This window comes from Narcine bancroftii, chromosome 4, assembly GCF_036971445.1.
Source record: "Narcine bancroftii isolate sNarBan1 chromosome 4, sNarBan1.hap1, whole genome shotgun sequence".
NCBI classification, from domain to species: Eukaryota; Metazoa; Chordata; class Chondrichthyes; order Torpediniformes; family Narcinidae; genus Narcine; species Narcine bancroftii.
This window is the reverse complement of record NC_091472.1, coordinates 279,836,195-279,863,615: the sequence shown is the minus strand read 5'-3', so window position 1 is coordinate 279,863,615 and position 27,421 is coordinate 279,836,195. Positions and strand designations below refer to the sequence as shown.

The 27,421-nt window shown below is 37.3% G+C and overlaps 1 protein-coding gene across 2 annotated transcripts in view; it reads right to left on the bottom strand.

The window, feature by feature from the left end:
- Positions 1 to 1,845: 1,845 nt before the first annotated feature.
- The window catches only part of dars1 (aspartyl-tRNA synthetase 1), a 54,140-nt gene continuing 28,564 nt past the window's right edge, over positions 1,846 to 27,421 (bottom strand). For both annotated transcript variants that reach the window (XM_069935175.1, XM_069935174.1), the window contains 12 exons: positions 26,579 to 26,681; positions 23,381 to 23,458; positions 20,151 to 20,210; positions 13,479 to 13,590; positions 9,768 to 9,902; positions 9,185 to 9,332; positions 5,627 to 5,773; positions 5,201 to 5,243; positions 2,764 to 2,844; positions 2,554 to 2,665; positions 2,116 to 2,187; positions 1,846 to 2,022 (listed from right to left, as the gene is read on the bottom strand). In XM_069935175.1, the coding sequence (XP_069791276.1) occupies positions 1,931 to 2,022; positions 2,116 to 2,187; positions 2,554 to 2,665; positions 2,764 to 2,844; positions 5,201 to 5,243; positions 5,627 to 5,773; positions 9,185 to 9,332; positions 9,768 to 9,902; positions 13,479 to 13,590; positions 20,151 to 20,210; positions 23,381 to 23,458; positions 26,579 to 26,681 (1,183 nt within the window). In that variant the 3' untranslated portion in view covers positions 1,846 to 1,930. The remainder of the gene's footprint in view (positions 2,023 to 2,115; positions 2,188 to 2,553; positions 2,666 to 2,763; positions 2,845 to 5,200; positions 5,244 to 5,626; positions 5,774 to 9,184; positions 9,333 to 9,767; positions 9,903 to 13,478; positions 13,591 to 20,150; positions 20,211 to 23,380; positions 23,459 to 26,578; positions 26,682 to 27,421) is intronic.

Genomic DNA, 27,421 nt, shown 5'->3' with positions numbered 1-27,421 from the left:
GGTAAAGCTCTCTTGGGCAAGTAACGGCCAGATGGTCGAGGAAAATGCGCTCGAAGAGTGGGCAGTTGGTGTGATCACCCATGAGCGCGAGCATCTCATCCATTGGGACCTGTCCCCCAGGGCATCAAGGTGCAGCATCTGTGCGGCATGCTGGCGCCTGGATAGTCCGAGGGATCCGGTGAGCACTCGCTTGATGGTCTCCTTATTTGTCTTCGGCGGGTGGGTGCTGAACGAGGTGCAGCACGTGTTTGGCCGTGGCCTGGTCCAAGGTGGCAACCACATGGTAGAATTTGGTCGTGTCGGATGAAATCTGGCAGAGGTGAAACTGAGCCTCTGCGTGGCCGAACCAAGTCTCTGACTCCTGAACCTAGAATTCAGGCAGCTTGATGGCTATAGCACTGATCCCAGGTTCGCTCATGATGGGTTCAAAGATGTTTGAACCATTTGGGGTCACCAATTGTAGCAGCAGCTACACTGCTACCAGACGGGTTGAGCTCAGTGAGCAGAACTGATTTATTGCAGGCTGCTGGGCTGGACTTATATTCCCAGCCCGGACCTGGCTGAGAACTGCGCTGGGGGGCGCTGACTTCACCCAGGCGTCACGTGGTCCCCCAGCGCGGATTTCTGAGTCCTGTGCTGAGAAAAAAGGGAAACCCCCGATGGCGCCATTTTGGCTGGCTGCCCCGCCATGTGGATTACAAGCAGGGCCGATTTGCCTGCCTTGTGGTGTGCTGCCACACACACACACACACACACACACACACACACATATATATATATATATATATATATATATATATATAAAATATATATGTATGTATGTATATATAATATACATGTGTATATATATATATATGTGTGTGTGTCTATATATGTGTGTGTGTGTATATATATATATGTATATATGTGTGTATGTATGTGTATATATATGTATGTGTGTATATATATATATATATATGTGTGTGTGTGTATATATGTGTGTGTATATATAATATATATAGTTTTCTATGTATATTATGAAAAAAATATTAAAAAAGCAGAGCAACATTATTCTCATTATTGGATATTAAGTGCTCTCCAGCATTGCTTTTTCTGCAAGAGATCACATGTACCTGCACACAAATTGTCATGCAAAACTATTCAAATAAATGAATTAAACAAATTGAAAAATAAAATCTTGGAAATCTGAAATTAAAAAAATGAACTGATAAGAAATATCCAACTGGTCAGGCAGCACCATGCACTGATGTCCCCTGGTTAGTTACCAAACTATAATGAAAGTGATATAAAAAGCTTTTTTCTGTGCCATTTGCAACAAGGCTCAGCACAAGCTTGATAAACAATATCTCATCTTGCATCTGTGGAACTTTACAGTCTGTAGGACTCCAGATTGAATTCTCCTCCTTTTAACTAATTTACTTTTTTAATGTCATTAACAGCACAATATTAACGATACGATAGAAAATAATTGCACCTTTGTAAGTCATGAATTATCCAATTTATTGCAATTAGTCCAGAATATATTAAAATTGAACAATTTTTTAAACAGTAAAATAATAATTCACCACTTGTACCCAAATTTAGTCTTTCATTTACTACTTGAGATTAAGTCTATATTTGCAAGTGATCTTGTAAATTAACTCATGCATGGGATACATTCAACTTTAGTTTGCATATCACTTATTCAAATAAGGTTTTTCTTATCCTTGCAAAGCTTACAAATTGTCATTACATTAGAAATGGTTAGTAGAACTGAGTCTTCTCAACAGAAATTTAATGTTCAGTCCTATAATTTTAAGTACAGTATTCTAATTCAAAACCAAAAAAGTGAAATCAGTAACAAGATGAAAAACAATGTTGCCATTTATTATCATGCCAGTTATTTATGAAAGACATAACACAATATCAGTACATCAGCCTTTGGGACTGATCATGGAGTTAGACGCTTGGGATCACGGGGGAACATGGATGTCTGACGTATATTATGCAAGCCCAAATATAGCATGGTGACACGTTCCAAACCTAAGTATTGAGGAAAGAAAACAAAAAATTAATACCTAATTAAATCTATTTGAAACTCCTTATATCTTGACAGATGCAGTAACAAGACATTACCTATACCACCACCAGCATGTGGTGGAGCACCAAAGCGGAAGGAATCAATGTATGATTTTATCTTCTCTATATCTGTAATCCAAACAACAAATCTCAATTATATAACATTGAAAGGCATTAAGTAAAATGGTAACAGTCATGCATGTCGGGTCACTTATCAATTTTAGATCATGTCCCCCAGGGCCAATTGGTGTCATTTGCTTTCTGTTCTCAATAGTGTCAGTAAACACCCAAGTCAACTCACTTTGCTGTTTCATGACCACATCTGATATTTGCAGAAAGAAATGAGGCTGGGAAACAGATCCTGACACTGACCTCATCAGATTCAAATCAATTGCCTACGTTACTTCAATTCCTATTTTACCAAATCAAAGATCCAAACAAACATAAAAATATAAATTATATCTGTTTTACAATTAAAAAAATAAATACACATACCTATCCCAAGCTGGAGTGCTCGATCTGTTAGGACCTGAGGGTCATGGATTCTCTGGGCACCAGACAAAATCTCCTCCCCTCTCATAAACATGTCATAGGAGTTGGAATATTTCTGGAATGTTCAAAATTTTAAATAAAACATATAAAAGTAACTAGTTTTGCTTGTATAAAATTATATTCAACTTTAAGTAAAATAAAAGTTACACTCACAGGGTTTTGTGGATCTGGCATTGTATAGAAAGGTCGCACAGCCAAAGGATACTTGTCAAGAATATAAAAGTCTGTATCATACTGAAACAAGAAAACAATAAAATTGATCAGACTTTCTTATCTGCAAGGTAATTCAGTCTTGAGTTAAAATTGAAGTTGAAATAAGTGCCCAAAGAAATGTCGTTAAGGAGCAAAAAATTAACTGCTGAAAGAACTCAGCAAATCAGGCAGCAACTGTGGAGGTAAAGGGGTAGTCAAAGTTTCAGATCATGATCCTGTTTGAGAATGGAGAGAGAAGATAGCCAGTAGAAAAGAGAGAGGAATGTGCATGTGCAGCGTGTATGTGCACACAGGCACTCACGTTGGGCAGATGGGAAGGGACAGGGGAACAGTCCTCTGTCTCATCCCTCACTCACATTTCTATGTACTGGCTTTCATCCCTCTGATTCATGTTCACTCAAAACATGTACCATCTTTTGTCTTTACAGATGCTGCTTCACCCACTGAGTTCTTCCGCAATTTATTTTTTCTTGAAATTCTGCATCCTGGTCATTTAAAGAGCTTATTTTCAATATTATTTCAGCAATTTTAAGACTAAATAATAATAATCATAATTTATTTTAAATGTACCCACCACAAAGTTACATACAGTCCATTAATGAATTAGCTAAATTTTAGGACATGATAGTTAAATAATAAGAGCAGTTTTCCAACTCCCATACTTAATGACTTCATAACTAATTTAACTTAAACTTCAGGTTGTGATTGTACTGGCAAGGATATATAACCAATATACATACAGTCAACACTGGCTCCATCTTGCATTAAAATGTGAGATAATTCTGTGTTAAATGAAAATTTTCATGTAATTTACTTTTTATCTGCAACTATAGCAGAGTTCACTCAGGGATACTTAAACTGGTTTCAATGAACTACACTCTGGGAAGAATGAGATGTTATGAGATAATCCTAGATTAAATAAAACACAAACAGATTTAAATTTAAGCTATTTATAAGTGAAATACCCAATCTATAATAGACCACGTGAAATAGGATCCAAGTATTTTTTTATTGCTCTAAGCAACAGCTGTTTAACAGCTATCTGTTTGCACAACTACACCTACTTGTTTCATTTGGTTCACTAAAATTTGTTGAAACATGGTTGCCAATGTAACCTGATTTAGTAGGACACTGAATGAATTATATTCATATACTAGCAGGATTGAGGCGGGCCTAATGTTGCTGTTCCATTTCCCGCTGCCTGCCCCTTGCCTGTCTGGAGGCCTGAGATTGAGGCAGGCCTGGTGTTGCTGTTCTATTTCCCACTGTCTTCTCCTTGTCTGGAGGCCTGAGATTGAGGCAGGCCTGATGTTGCTGTTCTATTTCCCACTGTCTTCTCCTTGTCTGGAGGCCTGAGATTGAGGCAGGCCTGATGTTGCTGTTCCATTTCCCGCTGCCTGCCCCTTGCCTGTCTGGAGGCCTGAGATTGAGGCAGGCCTGGTGTTGCTGTTCTATTTCCCACTGTCTTCTCCTTGTCTGGAGGCCTGAGATTGAGGCAGGCCTGATGTTGCTGTTCCATTTCCCGCTGCCTGCCCCATGCCTATCTGGAGGCGTATCGTTGCTGTTCTGTTTCCTGCTGCCTGCTCCTTGTATGTCTGGAAGCAAAACTTAAGTTCCTCTGCTGTTTCCCGCTTTCTCCTTTGTCTAACCCTATGGGCTTGTGAAGAGCTTCTGCCAATGTTGCTTCACTTTTTGGGGCCCATTTTGAACTGGGTTTGGCCACGTTTTTATTCTGAATGTACATTGATGCACAGCACTGTAACTTATTGCGGTGTCCCTGGTGCAAGTTCAAAAAAGAACTTATGAACTTCATATTACCTTAAAAGTTAAATTCAATGTAGCCATGAAATTCAGCATCAAATGTTACCACAATTATAATAAACTGTGATGCAAGGCAGTGCCAGAAAATACTTGTATAATAAAGAGTAATGCAAGTCTGCAAGTTGATCAAAAAAACTTTTGAACTTAATATGACCTTAAAGATTAAATTCAATGTAGTCATGACATTCAGCATCAAATATTACCCCTACAGAACCTCCTTGGACATTAAGTGACCCATAATGATTTATATCTTCTTTGGCTTGGCTTCGCGGACGAAGATTTATGGAGGGGGTAAAAAGTCCACGTCAGCTGCAGGCTCGTTTGTGGCTGACAAGTCCGATGCGGGACAGGCAGACACGATTGCAGCGGTTGCAAGGGAAAATTGGTTGGTTGGGGTTGGGTGTTGGGTTTTTTATATGGAGAATAGACAAACAAACAGACATGCATGGACAAATATTTCTTATATTGTTGATTTTCTTATAAGGAATAACATGATATTTGTATCTCTAATATGCTTTCCCCCACTTTTCAAATAATATAATTAAAACTTTATTACCTTTTCCTTCACCAAGCGACCCAAGAGCTTTTCATTTGGAGTGCTGAAAGTATAGGTAACATGCTTATGGTCTGAATAAATAAAACAAAGTATTTACCATCTTCTGCCTAATTTTACCTTCAAGAATGAAATCGGAAAATCTCTTATAAATGAGTTTTTACAAATATCTAGTTCTTACTATTCTAGATATCTATTTCTTAGGAGATACAATTAGTTTATGCACTAATTAACCTGATTAACATTGTTACACTACTGAGAATATATCCAAGAATTATACACACACATTAAAAAAAACATTAAAATAAATATTGCGTGTACTTTTATTCTCAAGGTTAATAACTTTTCAGTTACCATATCTTCATTCCTATCAATGTAGAACAAGGTGTCAGCAATAAAGTGGAAAACTAGCTTAATTTTTCTATTTACCTCAAATCCTCTTCATCACCCATCTCTACACCAGCTTCTTGCAGTAAAGTCACAGCTTCCAAATATTCCAACCTCAAAGTTGGTTCCAGGAACTTAAAAGGTTCACAGGGGAATTGTTTGCAGACAGTTTGAATCTCAGTTTGATACCTATCCAGATTTGTAAAAAAAATCCAGTAAATTATTTTTTTGGTGATTTTACACACCTTTAGGTTAAAATTATTCTCATTAATTTGAATGAACTGTTAGCTTTCATTTATTATTGCTCATATCTCTAACTGTAAGAGGAAACAAAGTTTAAACTTTACAATATGTCAATTTTTATCTTTCAGTGTTTCACAGTGAATGAAATGAAATGTCATAATCTACTTTTGGACAACTGCTTTTGCTATCTAATAATGTAAACATTACAGGAATCACAACAATTTTCACTAAATGCATGTATAAACTAATACAGAATAAAACATGTTCAGAAACAACTATTACTAGAAAGTGGCAGAAATTGTGCAAATATCATATTAAACAAATATATTAACATCACAGTGGGACAGTTACCATAACAATTAGCACAGCATAATTCCGTGGCTCGTGATTCAGGTTGGTATCTACTGCAGTCTGCAAGGAGTTTGTACATACTCCCTGTGACCATATGGGTTTCATCTCACGTTCCAGTTAATAGGTTCATTAGTCACATGGGTGGAATTGGGCGGCCCAAGCTTGTAGGTTGGATTAGCCTGTTACCGCGCTGCATCTCAAAATTAAATTTTTTTCCTATCAGCCATTTTCCAATGGGAAGTGTTAAGACTTTTTGAAGAATTTCCAAATAATTCTGAAAAAGGCTGCCTGGTTGATAAGTGATGTTATTTTACAAACTGATTAACGATTTGCCATAATTAAAAGAAACAAAAGATTCTTGCTAATTGATACCACAGGACCTTGATCTTTATTGAAATGGCAGGAGTTGAGGATCTCACTGCTTCTGTAAATCAATCGCTAATTCGAACAGAAAATTAAGGCAGATGTCATTTTGTCATCACTAAGTTATAAGTATTTGAGTGACTATTTTTCCCTTTTACACAGAAACATGACAATATCAGGAGCCATTTGACCCATCATTACTTTTTTTAAAAGTTGCTATTGAGTCCTCAGAGAGACTGGATACAAACTGGGAGACTGCTTTGTTGAGAACCTTCACTCTGCAGGGATCTCCCACTGTAAACCTATTTCAATTCCCCATCCCATTCCCATGTCAACATGTCTGTCCATGGACTGCCAGATGGAGACCACCCACAAATTGGAGAACAACACCTCATATTCCATCTGGGCACCCTCCAATCAGATGGCAATTACATCAACGTCTTTGGTTTCCATTTGCAAACCCTTCTCCCCCCCTTCCCCTATCCCTATGTTTCTTTTCCTTTAGCCCCCTCTCTCTCTCTCTCTCTCTCCTTTCCTTTAGCTCTGCATTCACAGAACCATCCCATCCCCATATTAATCCCCACCTTTCCTCTCCTGTCTTCCTATCCAATTATGACCTGGGAGGCTGTGCTCCTCCCTTTTGCCCTGTCTTCCCTCCTCCCTCAGCTGTTTTATCAGATGCCTATCTGCTTTTTCCTCATACATTGAAAAAGGGTTCAAGCCCTTGGTTTTATACCTTTACTCCGATGGATGCTGAGTTCCTCAGGATTATTGCGTTTTTACACTTTGTATTGGTTTTCCTCATTATTCCAATCAAAATACTACACATCTCTTTATTTTTTTTCTATAAAATCCTATCGATTCTGCCAACCTGTTGATTTTAAATTTAAATTTTGATGTCCCCTGGAAATGTGTTATTCTATCTTCCTCTCAATCTACTGCACTTCTAATGTGTGTCAGCTTTCATAAATGGCATGTATTAAACAATGGCTTGTTTAATATCTATCAAGAAAAACAGTAGCGCTTTTTGAAACTAACTAGCTGTTAAATAGTTGCTTGGTATATCCTTACATTCTTGTCTGAGTCAAGAAATATAACTAATAGAGTATGGCATGATGAGCTGTGTTTACGAAGTTAATTTCACATTTAATCATAAAATTGTATTTGGAAGTCAAAACATTATTTTTGAAGTGTGGTCACATTGTTAAATTTATCAAGTGCAGACAGCAAAATCTCAGAAACAGGAAAAGACAGACAACTAGTTAATAGTTTTTTGATCACATCACCCATCTCCAGCTCTGCCACATCAATGACTCTGTTAATTATGGACTTGAATGTTTCAGTACTCTCCTGTCAAACTGAGCAATTCCAAAAGCCAGCTGTTTATTAATTTGAAATGTTGCTCATCCACTCCTACTGGTTCTCCATCAGTCAACACTTTGATTTCATATTTCATCCTTGTTTTCAAATCCCTCTCTCGCATTATTCTTCAGATTTTATAGCCTTTCGAACCTTGTGATCTCCTAGCCTCTTGGGATTTCCTCATTTTTATTGGTCCATGATAAAGTTCCTTCAGCAGCCTAAATTTCAATAATTGTGCAATTCCTCAAGACTCTCATCCTTTAACTAATTCCTTATAAACTATGTATTTTGTCATATTAGCTTAAAAGTTTAAACTTTAGTAACATTCATGTGAAGTAGAGGGCCAATGCAAGTTGAAGGATAAACATTGGCCACGACAGGAGATATCTCCTTTCACTTCTAAATACCATCTTATGAATGCAGAAAAAAATAGATTATTGTAGTTTGATGGTCAACAAGAACTCTAGACTGAACAGCCTGTGTCTGTGCCTCATGTCAGGTTTTGATTTAGCATCTCATCCAAAGTAGCAGAAGTCCCTGGCAGTGGGTTGAATACAAATATGTCACCAATCTGATAATTCCATAAGCTATAACGTGTGTAATTTTGGTCACCTAACTACAGGAAAGACATCAATAAGAGTGAAAGAAGATGTACTAGGACGTTACTGCGACTTGAGGAACTGAGTTTCAGGGAAAGGTTAAACAGGTTCAAACTTTATTCCCTGGAGCTTAGAAGAATAAGGGGAATATTTGATAGAGGTAAACAAAATTATGAGGGATATTGATAGAGTAAATGCAGACTTTTTTCACTGTGGTTAGGTGAGAGAAGAATGGGTGAAGAGTGAAAGGGAAAATATTTAAAGAAGACCTTAGGGGGAACGTCTTCACACACAGTGCTGAGAGTGTGGAATGAGCTACCAGCTGAAGTGGTGAATGTGGGCTTCATTTTAACATTCAAGAAAAAGTTGGACTAGTACTTGATTGGGAGAAGTACGAATTGCTATGGTCTGGGTGCAAGTCAATGATACCAGGCAGAACAGTAGTTCAGAACAGACTAGATAGGTCAAAGGACTAGTGTGCTGCAGATCTTCTAATGTAGTGTTTTTTATATATATATATATATATATATATATATATAAAACTATATCACATATTAGGAAAACATCATTAAATATTTGAACAAAGATGTTTCCTTACACAAATTATATTTTCATCTTCCTATACCATTACATTGAGCTAAATTTATATAGAAAATAAAATTCCCAATTGAATTTACTTAACCTGTCTCTCAAGCCCTTGAAAATCTGTACCAGAGTATCAGCAATTTCAGTCACCACCTCATGGTAGTGATAGTTGAATGCCATCTCAATATCCAGCCCAACAAACTCAGTCAGGTGACGATGGGTATTGGAGTCTTCAGCTCGGAAAACTGGAACATTTGAGAAGACTTGAGTCAAATTTTTGAAAATTAAAAATTACTTGTGTTATGGAAGGAATAAAATGACAAGTTTAGCTTTGTTTAAAAAGGAATGGAATTTGAATTACTGTGAAATTATAACATGAAAATAGAATGCAAATAATGAAAATATACACATTATCACGCGATAGAGTAAACCAACACAGACTCTCAACTTCAGAGGATAGGAAGATTAAGAATTTGTATCAAAATTGATATAAAAAAATCTATTATATATTTAAGAATGAATAAAACTGTTGTTTTCACATTCTACAAAATCTGAAACAGAATGAAACATAAAGGTTTAGCCAGTTCTCATCCATAAATGTGCTGAACCAATGGACAGGATCCTCAGTCTCCTCCCTTATTTATAATATTTAAACAATGGAGTACAAAACAATGGCTTACCAGGTCCAATACAAAACACTTTGTCAAAGTCTGCACAAATGCACATTTGCTTGTACAGCTGCGGCGACTGAGCCAGGTAGGCACTGGTTTTAAAATAGGACACTGTGAATACATTGGCCCCTCCTTCACTGGCAGCTGCAAGAAAATTGATTTGATTCTATTATCCCAAATGACATTTGTTTCTCTGCAACATGATTTTTATTTAAAAAAAAATGTCTTCTATTTAAACTTTTGTGACTGCATGAGTGATTGGGGAACTAGTTTAAGTTTTCTCTTGGCATAATAGCTGGAAATTGAAATATAATAAAGAATTGAAAACATAAATGAGGAAATAATAAACATTAAATACTTTATCCATGCATACCTTAGAAACAAAAACATCTTTAATAATAAAACACATCTGTATATGAAAAAATATTCTTTTAATATTAAACTTTTAAGAGTTGATTTTTTCATAGTGAATGCAGGAGCCTGACAGAGACACCAGGATTGGAGTCTGTTTGATGCACTTTTTCTGCTATATCGAGAAGTAAAACCATCATGTGATAAGGAGCGTTTGGGCATTTTAAATAGGTGTAATGCAAGTTCCCTTCTGACCTTTTGACATTTGTATCTTAGATGTCTTATTATCCCAGAACAGTGAATCTACTCCAAAAGTAGATCAACTGCATGCAGATTCATGGTTTTATAAAAAATTTTTAAAGTCAAATTTAATTGGCTTGAAATCTGATACAGATATTTGATGCTTTTGTAATTGTTTAATTTAGTTAGTTTTATTATTTTTAATGGGAATACCTCAAAGCAGGGCATTTACTTTACACTATTTTTGTCACATATTAACTAGCTTAATTGCAGCATCCAAAGGTTATGGTTACCAATGCCAATGTAGAAGAGCTGAGCATAAAAACCCAGCTCAATACTGAGGAAGTGTTTCTTGGTCAGAAGTACCATCTTTCAGCTGGGATCTTAATTCAAGGCCCCATCTGTCCTGGGAAGCTGCACTTCCAGAGGACTGCCTACAAATGCATTGAGAATCTGGGAACATAGTGAATCCTTAATGAAAAACACCTTCAGCATGCATCACACCATTCTATCATGTCTTGAGAAAATTTCTTAAAAGTAGTCTCGAAAGCACAAAACCAGATATCAAACAAAGCAAGAGCGAGAAAAAAATAAATCAACTTCTGACCCACAAATATTTGATCATCTCTTAAAGAGTGCTTCCTGCGGTTGACCATATATTCAGCAAGATGCTTCAGAGTACCGAATTATCATTTGGCAGCATCAAATCCTTGTCTAATCCAGTTTCCAGCATCTACACCTTTTGCGCCTTTCTTCAGTGTTGCATGCAGATTGACATGGTGCCAACAGGCACTCACATTTCACACATGGTGACTGACATCATTAAACAAAAAAGGTAGCTAGTTCAAACCTTGTTAAAACAGTGTTCGTACACACATTTCTCATCTTCCTGGAACAAATTAAGTACCTATGCTCCCCAGACAGCAGCTACTGGACAACTTTCCAAGCCCCAAGACAGGTGTGTAAAAAATTGCAGTTGTGGAAATCTGCCAGAACATGAAAATATACTTTTGATTTTCTGATTGCAATTTTTAAGAGAGTCTAATGTTAAAATTACACGTCAACAATCTTTCATCAGGTGATGACATTTGTTCATTACAGATGCTATCTGACTTGCCAAGTACCTCCAGAGGTTTCAGTTTCTGAAACAAATGAGGAGCACACTGGAATACACTCCACTTATCCAGATGAATTCAGCTCCAAAATATATTTCAAGCAGCTTCATATATGGTTGGCATGGACAAGTTGGGCTGAAGGGCCTGTTTCCATGCCTTAAAATTCAATGACTTCTATACCATTGCAGACCAAGCACTCATATCCACTATATGAGAGCATCCAACAAACTGCCAGGCTGTGCTACTCTGAGACCATTTCCTCAACCTGTGACCTGAACACAGCCATCATTGTCTCACATGTATTGGAAATATATTGTTAGATATATTGGTGTCTAAATCCTGGAAGAGCACTTTAACAGAAGGACGACAGCTATATGAAACAGCTATTTCTCAAAGGTATACTGTAATATATACTGGCCTTGCAAGCAGTGCCCCAGATGCTGAAGAGCGAATTAAAAAAAACCTTTCACCTATAGACAGCAGGGGGCACTGTTGTATTAACAAATTAGGCCATGGAACAGCACTGAAATTCAAAAATGCCTGAGCAACGAATGTTACTAAACCCAAATTAAATTACAATTTTGTTTTTTGGGGGCAGGTATAGTGGGAAATGCTTTAAATTATCTATACTGGGCAAGAAAACCTATCCACAAAATGTACTAGTATTTATAATTAGTCCTGACAATCATGGGCCTGAAGTTGAGTTTAAGTATCATAAAGAAATAGCTTTATAATGAAAGCACATTTCCAACTTCGGAAAACATCACACCACTAGTTTGATCCAAACTAATTCATTAACTTTTAAGTTTACTGATCAATTCTTTAAGTTTCTGAAAGTTAGTTTAATTCTGCTTGCCTAAATAAATAATTTGGCATTTTTTTTTAAACTTCAGATTTACCATGCAATGAAATGAGATACTGTACTAAAAGCTAGTAAGATATAAGTATCAATTGTCCCACTGCATAACATCTTCCACATATATTTGTACAATAACTAGGTTGAAGGAGGCTGACACTAGAGCTGTGAACAGCTGGTGAAAAAGTGAAACATAGGCATATCATGTTGACTAAAGCATGAACTCCATTTTTCTCTTCACAGATGATGCCTGACCTACTGAGCATTTCCAAAAAATTCTGTTCTTAGCTCACTTTCAATCATATTAGATTATATCAACAATATTGCAAGAGAGCAGAGATGATTTACAAGCAGGTTATGAGGACTTGAGGAACTGAGTTACAAAGAAAGGTTAAACATGTTGGCACATTATTCCGTGGAGTGTAGAATGAAGGGAGATTTGATAAAGCTATCCGGTATACAACTATGAGAGGCATAGATGGAGTAAATGCCAGCTAGCTTTTTCTGACAAGGTTGGGTGAGACAAGATCTAGAGGACATGGAAATTAGATGTTTAGGAGGAACTCCTTCACACAGAGACTGGAGAGTATGGAACGAGCTGCCAACTGAAGTGAATGTGGTCTCCATTTTGATATTTAAGAAAAATTTGAATAGCTACTTGCATGGGAGGGGAGTGACATGCTATAGTCTGAGTGCAGGACATTGGGACTTGGCAAAATAATAGTTTGGCACTGACTAGATGGACTAAAAGTCCTTATTTTTGTAATAGTGTGCTATGGTTCTATGGTTTATGTCTAAAGAAAAAAGGTTCTTTACTGTACCGGTAAAAACTAATACAAGATCTGAGAATTAATTCCCTAATATAATACAAAAGAATCTCTGACAGATTGAGCCATAGGGTCTACACAGGAGATCCTCAATTAAATAAATTCTACCCAGCCATAAACTACACACACACACACACACAAACAACAGATTTAAATAGCAAAATACCACTCACAAATCTCAGTATTTAAACAAAACCTGTGCCACTGCTCACAATATATTTCATCCTTTTGTCTTTACAATATAACATTCTAATTATCAAGACAAACTCGTAACAACATTGTACAAGAATTATCTAAGACCAGGTCACAAACAAGAAATTACATTTTATACCTGATATAATTTTTGGAGTTTGAACTTCTACAAACTCCTTTTTGATTAATGTTTCCCGGAACAGTTGGCATACACCAGACTGTAGGCGAAAGATGGATTGGCTGGTCAAGGTCTGTAATAAAACCAAAGTGATTGCTTTTTATTGAGATTTTATAACATCGTGATCTAGTGCCAAATAATTACAATTTATAACAAGATTAATTTTCCCCAGGTCTTAATACAATTATGATCAAGAAACTTTAATGAAATAATCTTAAAGAACTCATTAAAATTATATTTGTAATCAATAATTTCATAGAAATTTGAGATTGTTTAAGATTGCTATGATAATGAATGAATATGGTCATTAGGGCAGAATCCATCAAGGTCGATTACAAATGGTCAATGTGACTACTAAAATGATAACTGAAGCAGGTTAGTCTGGAAAATGCCCAGCAAAATCAATATATTCATTTATTTTTATTGACAACTTCAGGCACTCAAGTTGGTTGTAATTCTTAACCAAAGTGTCAGACAACATTGCAGTCCTGTAACTGCATACCAGTTCGGCTTATGATGGAAATGTTTGAAACAACCTTTGTCTCCTCCAGCATCGGCAGGGAAAATCTGATTCTGTTCAATACATCTGCAAAGCTCCAAATATATTTGACATATTTTAACTTTCTACCCCAAAGTACAATTGCTGTGCGTTATTGAGAGGCATAATTGCAAATTAAAATGTAACATTCAGAACTATGGTGCAAGAAACAAACAATATGCGCATGATGACATAAAATAAAATACCCATGGTTTCCTTTCATAACCACACAAACCCCAAATTTTTGTCACTTAGCTTATGAAAACAGTTTCATTATTCAACACTTGATCAGAAAAAAATGCCAACCACTGAATTTTTTTATCCACCCATGAGCAAAATCACCACTGATTGTAGATTTTTAAATTAGTGGTGAGTTACTATACAAATCGTCCTTAAAAAAAAACATTAATACATGTAATGCACTCACAGTATTGTCAATTTATGACATGAATAAATGAGTAAATAGCTCAGGTAATGCAAACTAATCTCAACATACATTGTGCAGAAATTTGTATGCTCATGGATATGGTTTAGTTTCCAATACTAGCCTTGGCCATAATTATTAATTGATAAGTAAACTAACTCAGTCATTCTAGATGGAAACGTGTTTTTCTCCTTCCACTCTTCACCCCACCAGGTACCATTATTGTCCAATGTAGAAAAAAGTAATAAACAGTAGCTAGAAGAAAACATTTGCAAGAGCTTTAACAAATAAATAAAATTTGGATGGTCAATTCCAAAATTCCATGGATTCTAGAATAATTCTGACAGATTGAAAGGATGAAAATGTAACTCAACTATTTAAGAAGAAGAAAAAAAACCAGGGTAGTGTGGACCAGTAAGGGTGATAAATGATAAAAAAAAAAATGCTAGAATTATTAAAAAAGTGGCAACTGGGTATTTGAAAACAATAGTCAATGTGGAACTTGTTCTTGAATGGAAAAGCGTCTCCTTCAAGTAAAAGGTATAGATGTCATCTTTTCTCAAAAGTGAGGTTTCCCTTTCACTCTGATTATAGGGTTTCAACTGCAATTGTTTCATTTCCCCCTGCTGACTTATTGATACACTTCCTTCTGCCCCATCCCTAGGTGGGAAGGTGAGGAACGTCTGTGGCTCCAAGACTGATGCCTGCCACATCCCACAGGTCAATACTCTATTTCTGCTCTTTCTGTCATTAAACTAATGCTTAATCCACTTTAATGGTGTGCATTCTAATCATAATTATTTCTTTAGTAATGCATCAAAAGCCAAAAATATTCAAAAATACATCACCACTCCTCAAAGATGTCAGTGCATGTTATATCTACTGACAATCTCAACATTACCTCCATGTCAATAAAACTGTATCTCTGGATGCAGTCCAATTTCATGGGAAGAATTAAGCTCACAAATTTTATTCTGACAAGTTCTGCTCTCTCACCAATGATCAATTAATCTGTTGGCAATTTAGATATGCCTTTTGATTGTTAAGATCAGCCTCTGACATATCTTCTCACTAGTTTAAAGACCACCTGCTTCCAAGTATAATCATTTGCCCATCCTCACCACCAGCTAAACTTAAACATCACTGAAATCCTCAGAAGAATTTTGTCATCACGAGGACATTTGTGGTGTTATTTTAGCCAATCTCATATGCTAACCCCTCTACAAATTTTAGCTCTTTGCTGTCAATATCATAAAATGCCCCAGTTTGCTCCTCGCTGTCATTTTGATTGTGTACAAAGCTCAATGTGAGAATTGCATTGTCGTTCCTGAACATCTGCTTTACCACTTTTTTTTGACAAAATGTAGCGGCAGCTACGAGGAAAGAGACTCTCCACCACCACACTGGGAGTTTCAACTGTAGTTTAATTCAAAACCTGCAGATGCCCCTTTAAGGGCAGCGTGAGCTGCGCCCCCGTGTGGGCAGTGATGTCATCACATTGCCTGGGGCACGCGCTCAGTTCAAACAACAAGGCAAGGAGGTCCCCAAGCGGCGCCATGTACTCACATCTGCCCTGCTGGCGTGGCAGTACAAGCGGGGCCGGTTCGCTACGAGTAAGTGCACTGCCATACAAATGCTTAAAACCTAGCAATTTACCCAATTCTTACAATACTACAAAACCCAGCATCCTCAACATGAACTACCTTAGGATTTTTTTTAACATTAAAAGTAGTGAAGCCAGGGTTGTTCACTTTGAACAATGAAAATTAAAAAGATGTAATGAAGGTATGGGGGGGCGGCACAGTTAGCACAGCGGTTAGTGCAACATTGTTAACAGTCCCAGTGATTGGGACTGGGGTTAGAACCCCGTGCTGTCTGTAAGGAGTTTGTACTTTTCCCTGTGTCTGCATGAGCTTCCACTCAGTGCTCCTGTTTTCTCCCACCGTTCAAAACGTACGAGTTGTAGGTCAATTGGGTGAAATTTTGCAGCAAGGACTCATGGGCCAAAAGGGCCTGTAACGGTGCTGTACATCTAAATTTAAAAATGTAATTTAATATTTAATTTTTAATTTAAATGATGACTGATGATGAATGATGGATACAGATTTAATATTACCCTTCAAAAAGAATGAAGGTAAAATACTCTAAGACAAGGGGAAAACGCCATATTGGAATTAAACAGATGTCTCTTTAAACAAATTACTGCTGAAATGGATTCCTTCTTCAATGATTCCATCGAATGCATGTGCACAAGTTCCAGTTTAGTTCTCAGAATTTGAAACTTGTTCTGGAATGACTTACACTAAACAGACAAAAACAAGAATTAAGTGGCTTTAAAATTATGAAATATTTTACATTCACTAGGAAGAAAGTGATGTGCCTATCAACTTAAAAGTAATACAGTCTGGGAAAGTTTCCTTTCTTGTGATTGTCATTACGTACATATTCACAACAATGAATTTCTAAGATAAAAATCAATATTTTTCAAAGCGCCAAAGACCAAAGGTGAAAAGCACCTTTGGACATTTGTTGGACTATTTTGTCTAAAAAGGTCCTTTAGTAATGGCCTCAATGAGTACATGCTGATAGCTATTCAGCATGCTTCATGAATTACACAGGTTCTGCTTCGAAACAACCATTTGTTTAGTAGTGTTCAGCTGTGATTTCTGTTCATCTTCTGTTTGTGTTCAATTAATTTGCTTCCCGAATTCTATTTCATTGACTGAAATATACTGGTTCTGAGACGGCAAGATTTGGGCGTCAAATTCTTGAAATATCCTTTAAGAAGGGAAAGTAGATTAATGCTCTGCACATATTTATACATGACCCTCTCCTTCCATAAAATTACAAAGCAAAATGCTATGAATACTACAATGGTATTACAATTACTTCAATTGGGCATTTGCAGTGGAGAATACTTATTTGGAATTTTTTTAATGCAGCAGAGGGTGTATGATAAATTGTCAGAAACTGGCCCTTCTTCCCACCCTGTCTATGCCAACCATGTTGGTTCTCTGCTTTCTGTTGACTTGGAGATTCCAAATATTATGCAAATCTCTGCTTCACCAAACACTATATTCCAGATTCCCTACAATATCCTCTTGGTTCAGACACCAGTGGAAGAAACTTTTCCCCATTGCAACTATTTTTCATCTGTTTGTATATTTTGTATACTTCAATGAGACCAACCTTCTCCACTCCAAGGGAAACAAGCCAGCTGATCCAGTCTCTTTTTATAACTGAAATTGTACACTAGGCAAAGAGGCAAACCATAGCACCTTTCAAAGAGCATCTGGAGTGATCCCTGGTGTCCTAACCAATATTTGTTTGCAACCAACATCATCAAAACATTATAACATGCTCTTCAGGCAGAACAAGAACATTCCCTCTGCTTGCATCTTTCTAACCCACCAGTTCCCACTAGGCAAAACAAAGACAGAGTCTCCCTGGTCTTCACTTTCCACCCCTCCAGCTTTCGCATCAGACTTGTTATTCTCAAAACCTTCCCTCTCCACATGTCTACTTTTCACAGGAACAAGTCTCTCCAAGACTCCATAATCCACTGTCCCTCACTACCCATACTTCCACCCCTTCAGGCACTTCCTTGCTGTAAAACTTATCTATTGCTTCTCCCCCCCCCCCCTTACCTCCATCCTGGTCCACAAACAGATCCTCCAGGTGAGACAGAGCTTTACATGGACGATGTCTGATCTAATCTACTGCATTTAGTATACTCGGTGTGGCCTTCTCTATATTGGTGAGACAAAATGCAGATTGGGTAACCGCTTCATCAAACACCTACGATCTGTTTGTGGTTTTAAACTTGGGTTTCTGTATTCAACCATTATAAGTCCCCAAACATCCGAGCACAAATATATCTGCCTTAGTCTCATCTTGAGGGACAGCACATCATATTGTTCTTGGCCAACCTTAAACCTAACAGCATGAACATTGATTTTTCCAATTTTAGGTAAACTCTCACTCCCATTTGGTTCCAATGTTTCCATTTCTTCTTTACCCACCTCTGTGCTTACTTTTCCCCCCCTCCTTTATAATGCTCACCTTTCCCACCTTCTGTCCCATACACCTTCTCTTTTGGGCCCCTTCCCCAGCATCTTTTCCCTGTTATATATGTATTTTTCTTTTTATCTTTACCTTTGTCTCGATAAAGCGTCCTGAGCTGAAAAACTGACTGACCGTTTTTACCATGGATGATGTCTGATCTACAGAGTTCCTCCAGCATTTCTTTGTTTGATCACTAAAATATCATCTGATTATTTTGTTGCTGTTAAGAACTTGGAGCCTGTATTTCCCTACTTTGCAATAGTGATTGCTCTTCAAAAAAATTACTTCAATGACTTTGAAGCGCATTACTCCACCCAAGTATGACACCCCATATGCTCTACTCATTATTCACCCATGACTGTGTGGCCAGGCGCAATTCCAATGCTTTCTACAAGTTTGCTGATGACACCACAGTTGTTGGCAGAATCAAAAACGGCAATGAGGAAGCGTACAAGAGGGAGATAGATCAGCTCGTTGAATGGTGTAACGACAACAACCTTGTGCTTAACGTCGGCAAAACCAAGGAGACAATTGTGGACTTCAGGAGGAAGTCAGGGGAACACGACCCAGTCCTCATCGAGGGTTCAATAGTGGAAGGGGTCAAGATCTTCAAATTCCTAGGTGTCAAAATCTCTGAGAATTTGTCCTGGAGCCTCCATGTTGATGCAATCACAAAGAAGGCTCGCCAGTGGCTATACTCTGTAAGGTGTCTAAGGCAGTTCAGTATGTCACTGAAGAAACTTATAAATTTCTACAGGTGCATTGTGGAGAGCATTCTGGCAAGATGCATCACCGCCTGGTATTGAGGCGTCAACTCTCAGGTCAAGAAACTCTAGAGGGTTGTTAACTCAGCCTGCGACATCACAGACACTAGACTTCACTCCATCGAGGAGACCTACATGAGGCAATGTCTTAAAAAAGTAGCCTCTATCCTCAAAGACCCCCATCACCCAGGCCATGCCCTCTTCACTCTACTATCATCGGTAAAAAGGTATAGGAGCCTAAAGATGAGCACTCAGCTGCCATCAGATTCCTGAATAATCTTGGTGCTAACTACAATGGTCTTCTGGGAGACCAGCCATGTTTGCTGGAAGTTGTCAGGTTACTTGCGAGGCTCTGTCTGAGAAGAGCTTTTGTCGCAGGGCTTGAGATCACTTGAGATCTTACATTTCTTTCCACAGACTGGAAAATACGATAACTGGAAAATTCACATTTGTAAGCACTTTATGATAACCAAGTGAACCGTTCATTCATTTACCTCATGATATTAGTTATGAGGAAATCTATCTTACATAAACAAGTTACTGGTTGCAACTACTGGATCATTTCAGTACACAAGATGTGAAATGAGCAGCTCCTATGAAGAAGACAAAGTTTTCTTATGAGACTGAAATTTGTAAAATTGGTCATATATCATGGAAGGAAGTACAAACAAGAGGGACTAACTCAATTGTGCAAATCTTCTTACATGATAAGAAGCAGAGTGATGAGGATGAAATCGGGACAAATGTTACAGTTGGAAATCAGATAACTTGTGTAAATTAAATTTAAATATTATTATTGATGTGAGCAAATATTAAGGTGAACCATGCATGGCTTAGCTTACCCTTAGATCAATTATTCGATTATCAAGTCTTGTATCTTGGTTGACAGTGGCCCGTCCTTCCTATGTAGAAAGATTAGAATACATACCAAATGATCAACAGATTAAATAAATGCAAGACCATAAGATGCAGAAGCAGAATTAGGTCATTTGGCCATAAGAGTCTGCTCCACCATTCGAATAATGGCTCATGTATTTTTACTTTACCTCATCTTCAGCCTTTGACATCCTTACTGATCAAGAACCTATCAACCTCCACTTTAAATATATCCAATGATTTGGCTTCCACAGCTGTTCAATGTATTCCACAGATTCACTACACTCTAGCCGAAGAAATTTCTCCTCATCTCAGTTTTAAATTGTCTTCCTTTTATTCTAAGGTTGTTCCCTCTGGACTTGGACTCCAATATAACCTTTAAATTTTGTTTCCAACATTTATACTAGTAGCCAGGCAGAAGGGAATACTTTAAAATGAGCTGAAACCCAATTCTATTTTTGCCACTACCTAAATCGTAAATGCTTAAAATCAACATGGAAACTTTTTGTCTGGATTTTCCTGTTGCTACTCACTGTAATGAATGGGTTATTATTAGAGACATGATTTTTTTTTAAAACCATTAGATCATGTGAGAAATCATCTAATCAATTCCTGTATTTAATATGATGGTGAGCAGGAAAAGTTATTAATGTTTCAACAACAATTTGTATCATGGTTAGTTTTAAGAACTTAATCAAGCTTCTTCAACTCCCTTCAGATACATTGCCCCCACTGTTTTTGTTTGTCTTCTATAATATTATGCTACAAAGCAAAGACAACAGAATACATCTACAAATATGCTACTGTTTGATTGTTTATGGAGAGCAACAGTTTTTATTATTGGGACAATTTCTATTTGTAATAAAATATACACACTAACATTTTAATTTGATGAAATTTTTAATCAAAATACAATATTTTATTTGGAGTTCCAGAATTAACATTCATATAGATATCAATCAAGAATTGTTTATAATAGTACTGTATTGCGGCAATTCTCCATGAGAATTAATTGCCATGGTCATTGTCCAGATTTCCAAAACAAGGTCAAATTTAACATTAAATAGATCAATTATTAAAGTATTAAATTTGCTCTTCAATTACCTAAGTCTGTATTAAATTCTACTTAATAAAGACTCAATCTCATGAGCAGAGTTAATATGTCAGGGTGAAACCTTCAAACTATATTACACTATTAAGATATTTACAGATATTAATTACAAATTTAATGAAATTATACAATTTAGAATAGTTTGTGAATGCAACATTATATTAGGCACATTTAAAAATATACAATCCTAATGACCACATCAGAGCAAAGATTAAAAAAAAATAAACCACTGAAAAATGTCAGCAGTATTTGTGGCAAGAGTAAAAGAGTTTGCTTTTAAGGTTGAAGATTCCATCAGAAATAGAAAAGTGAAAAGGCAAGAGTTTTAAGTTGTAGAAAAAGTTGGATAGGATAGAGGAGTCTATCCCAAAAGGTGAGGCCAGGGTGATACTTTATAAAGCCATCAGGATGATAGGCTCATGAAAGAACAAAAAAGCTGTGAAATTCAGGTTAGAGCAGTAAGATAATAAAAAAGAGTAGTTAACAGAAAAAGAGATACCCAATCTAATCTCACTTTTTATCACACCCACACCTCTTTGCTCTTCACATATAAGCACTTTTTAAATGCAATGGGGTGGGGGTTCCTGCCTCTTTCATCCCTTTAATGATTCTCTGAGGAAATGGATTCTCCAATCCTTCTATCAATCACTTTAAAACATTACTCGATTTTTGAACTAGAATAAAAAATGAAATGTTAGAATGCCAAGCACACCAAGGAGTTTCTTTGAAAAGAGAAATGTTAAATAAATTTACAAATCAAAGCCTCGCAGTGGACCTGACCAATTTTGACACAGATTTTCAGCATTTACCATTTTTTAAAAATTCATAAAAAAGACAGAATTTTCCAGGGGAGGGTAAAGAAGACATTTATAAGGATACCAACAGCATTAGAAAATTGAAGAAAGATTGAACAAGTTCGAATTATTTTCTTTGGAACAGAGGAAAATGACGGGATACAATTCAGGTGTTTACATTTATAAGGGGCTTGCAGAGAGTAAAGAAGCATTTTTCTACGCAGGAGGTCCAAAAATTAGGGGTAATGTTTTAAAGTGATTGATGAAAGGATTAGAGAGGACTTGCGTTCTTTTGCTCAGAGAATTAACTGCCTTAAAGGATGAAAGAGGCAGGAAAGCCCAAATGCATTTAAAGTGATTAGATTTTTAAAAAATATTTAAAATGTTACATTTTTTTTAGGTAGACAGCACGGTAACAGGCCATTTCAGCCCACCAGTCAATGCTGCCCAATTTTACACCCAATTAACTTACAACTCTGTTATGTTTGGAACAGAGGGAGGAAACTGGAACCCCTGGGGAAAACATACAAAAATCTTACAGACAGCAGATTCGAACCCCTGGCCCGATCTCTGGCACTGTAAAGGCATTGCATTAACCACTACACCAACCATGCTGCCCCAAATTAAATGTGAAGAGCAAAGAGGTATGAATGAGGTGAAAAGTGAGATTCGATAGGACATCTCTTTTTTAATTAACTGCTCTGATTATTAACTTAATTCATTAGCACTTGGAAATAATTTGCTATTTTATTATCTGTAGCACCATGGGTTACATTTTGGGGTATGTCCATGTGAGAAAGTAATGTGATAATGGCGCAACAAAATAAAGTAGAATACCTCAACTAATGGTTTCCTGGAAGAATGATAATTTTCATCAGTTATGAAATGGCCAAAAGTTAAATATGACATTCTGAAACAATTTTCAGGAGAATGTAACTGAATGTACAAGTTATTTTTAACTCTGCAACCAGATTATTTTCATCATGTGTCAACTTAGTCACGAATGACTGAGAAACTAATTGTGGGTCTTGAGAGGCTAAAGATCTCCTCCATGATTTCTTACATCAGTGATACAATCTGTGAGCATTCACCATAGACTAATTTTTGCAAACTTTAAATTAAACATAGGAGTTAACAGAGTTTGACCTTTTTTTAAAAAGTAAAAAATATTTGTTAAGGTTTTTACAATATGCAAACAAGGTTAAAAATGCTCTGAAAACTGTAGAATTCTGTCTATGCTACATCATAACACAACACTGATGTCCAGTAAGAATGGTATTATCTGGCTTACCTCATCACCTGCCTCAGGTCTAATTGCATCATCCAGCTGCAAAGGAAGGCGGGGTTCAGCAGCACTTACAACAAAGATCTGAAAACAAAAAAATGCCTTAAATATTAGGATAGTCATAGAAAGGCATGATGAACAGAAATGTAAATAGAAATAACCAAAACTCTCATATGTAATATATATCTGAGCATCTTTGGATAGGTTGGAAGTGAATGGAAGGAGAGAATTCACTAAGGGGAGGTCCAAAGGGACTTGGGAATCCTAGTGCAGTATTCCCTAAAGTCTAGCTTGCAGTTTGAAGTCAGTAATTAGGAAGGCAAATGCAATGTTAGCATTCATTTTGAGAGGGCCAGAATATAAAGGCAAAGATGTAATGCTGAGGCTTTACAAGGCATTGATCAGATCACATTTGGAGTGTTGTGAATTTTTGGGCCTTATTTCTAAGGCAGGGCGTGTTGGCATTGGAAAGAGTCCAGGAGAGGTTAACAAGAATGATTCCAGGGATGAGAGGGTTAACATATGGGGAGCACTTGTTGGGTCTGGGCCTGTAATTACTGGAGGTTAGAAGAATTGGGGGGGGGGGGGGAGGTCCTTATTGAAACATACTGAATATTGAAAAGGCTAGATAGAGTGGACATGAAGAAGATGCGTCCTGTCGAGAGAGGATCTAGGACAAGAGGGCATGGCCTCAGAATAAAATGATGTCCCTTTAGAAAAGAGTTGAGATGTTTTCAGCCAGAGGTGCTGAATTTGGCTGTGGAGGTCAAGTCATTGGATATATTCAAAGTAGATGCTGATAGGTTCTTGGTAAGTACTGAAAACAGATGGACTAACATTAACAAGCAATGATTGTGTGTTTTAAAAATAAAATAAAGAACTGGGATAAGTCAAATCAATGTTAAATGTTAATCAAAAGGCAACATTAATGTTTAAAGCAATTTTTCAGTCTTAGCCACCCCCTCCCTCATATGTGTTCCAATACATTGATGGTTATAATGCATTCATGTATGTAGAATTCAAAAATTTAATTATTCATGCTGCCAATTTGAATCCTAAACTCATCTTCACATGGTCCATTTCTGAAAACAACATAATAAAATCACATTTATGTCTTTTTCTCTCTTTCTATTCTCTGCCTCCAGGATAAATTGCAGCAAATATCCACCATAGGTTCACGAACTCCAACAACTATTGCAACTAAATTCCCTCCCATTCTGCCCCCCCCCCTTAAGGACTCCATTGTATTCTCTTCATTCCTCCATCCTCTTCGTATCTAAAGCAATGATCAGACTTTCCATGCAGGGACCTCTGAAATGTTTTCCTTTTTTCTTAATTGTGATTTCCACATTGACAGTTTCAAAATTATGTCTCATCAATTTCCCACACGTGCTCCTAGACAAAAGGATCCATCCAGCCTCCACAATAAATGAATCATCCTTTATCTCCCGTTCAATAAGATTTCACCACCAGAAATATCTTCCCATTCCTGTGTTCTGAATGGAATATTCCCTTTGAAACTCCCTCGCCAAATATGGAAAATTGTCTACAGTTTTGGTCAGCTAACTGCAGTAAAGATATTAAAAAAAGATTGAAAGAATGCAGAGAAAATTTACTAGGATGCTGCCAGGACTTCAGGAAATGAGTTACAGGGAAAGGTTCAAAGATGAGGACTTAATTCCCTGGAATGTAGAAGAATGAGAGGAGATTTGATAGAGGTTTTTAAAATGATGAGGCATTTTGACAGAGTAAATGGAGGCAGGCTTTTTCCACTGGGGCTAGGTGAGATCCAAACCAGAGGACATGGGTTAAGGATGAAAGGGGAAAAGTTTAGGGGAACATTAGGGGGAACTTCATCAGAGAGTGGTGGGAGTGTGAAATGGGCTGCCAGTTGAAGCTGTGAATGTGGGATCAATTTTAATATTCAAGAAGAATTTGGACAGGTACATGGATGGGAATGGTATGAAGGGCTTTGAACTAGGGGCCAGTCAGTGGGACAAGGCAAAAAAATAGTGCGGCACAGACTAGAAGGGCTTCTTTTCTGTGCTGTAATGTACAATGGTTCTATATTATGAATGTTTTTGGTGGAGGGAGGAGGACAGCAGGGGTGACTACAGCGGTGGACAAGCGAGGGCGCTCTGGCTGAAAGACCAATGCACGCGGCGGGCTGCTGGCGACTCGAGGCAAGGGACTCACAGAGGCTGTGGGCTGCTGGGAACAGCTGTCAGGAGACTTGTGGCAGGCTGTGGACTGCTGGAGACTGGCTTGAAACTGGCTGAATGGGTACCAGGTATCAGAACCGGGATACGACGGGGTGCCGAAAGGCTCCTGACCGTGTCGAAGGCTTGAATCCAGATCTTGGGTTGCCAATGGTTTTGGACTGGACTCTGTGTGGCTGCAGAGGCCGTGTAAGCGCTGGAGGCGAATCTACAGACACTCAGTGACTCTGGGGGTACTCTCTTTGGGTTCTCTTTCTCTGACTCTTAAGAGGCGTTTCAGGAAATTTCTGCTGATGGCGAATCTGCCTTACAGCAGGCAAAAGCAATTTCATGTAATATAACACTGTGTTTATTACAATGTCAATAAATTGACTCTTGAATTAAATAGCACACAATGCAAAATAAACAACAAATTTTGTCTATTTTTCCAATCCACATTTTTTAAAGCACAATAAGTTCATTTTGCTGAATAACAGGATTTTATTCCCTCAAGAATTTACCAATTTATTTATCCGAAGGGTGTCTGAAACAGTCACAAAGTTCAAGACCAAATTATAAAATTAACTGTTATTTGTTATGAGTTTTACCAATTAAACTATTTTATCTATACTTGACTTGCATTTAAAAATGACTGTTCAAACTGAGGGCTGGAAAGTGATAAACATCTGCAACCACTTGAGTTTCTAAATGTAACTGCTGGCCTCTTAAGAGATTGCTGTCTCAATTTCAAAAGCAAATCTCTCAAGTGCTCTCTATGATCTAGAAGCTGGAGTGTTAATCATTATTGTTGAGAGAAAAAACATCCCGTAAGTGCACATCTCCACTTATAACAAGGGATTCAATAGGAAATTAGGGTTTCATGTTACAGAAAATAGCTAGACATAATTTTTAGGAACATAACACTTCCATAATGCAGAGGTTGTGTGTTGAAATAGCAGTAAATTCAGTATGTAGAACATTCCTTACAGCTCAAGAAGCTACTTACTTTTTCAATGTGAAGCTCAACATCACACTGGGAACAGCTCTCTATTTTCTGCCCCACCTTCCGAACATAACCTTGAACATCCACGATACTCTCTTTGTTAATACTGTAGATAAAAAAATGATCCAGCAATTTCCAATCTACATTTTGTGACATATAACTTAACAAACAATAATAGCTGAACATGTTTTTAGAACCACAGTACATTACAGCACAAAATACTGGCCCTTCGGCCTTTCTAGTCTGTGCAGAAACGTTATTCTGCCTAGTTCCACTGACCTGTACCCATTCCATATCCCTCCACACCCGTCCTGTCCTTTTCATGTACTTGTCCAAATTATTCTCAAATATTAAAATAGAACCCACATTCACCACTTCAGCTGGAAGCTCGTTCCATACTCATATCACTCTGTGTAAAGAAATTCCCCCTAACGATTCACCCTAAATTTCTCCCCTTTCATCCATAACCCACGTCATCTGTTTTGTACCTCACCTAATCTCAGTGGAGAAAGCCCATTTGTATTTACTCTATCTGTACCCATCATAATTTTGTATACCTCTTTCAAATCTCCCCTTATTTTTCTATGCTCCAGGGAATAAAAGCCTAACCTGTTTAACCTTCCCATTACTCAGTCCGTCAAGTCTCAGCAAAAATACTTTTTACAGTTTTTTTTTTGCCAGATAATGACTAATCATGTTAACAATGATATGTATACATTTATTGTCATTTACACATTAAAAAGATCTAATCAATATTTAATTTGGAGATACAGCATGGTAACAGGCCCTTCCAGCTCACAAGCACTGGCGTCACTAGGGGAATGCTGACCGCACTGTGTTACACCA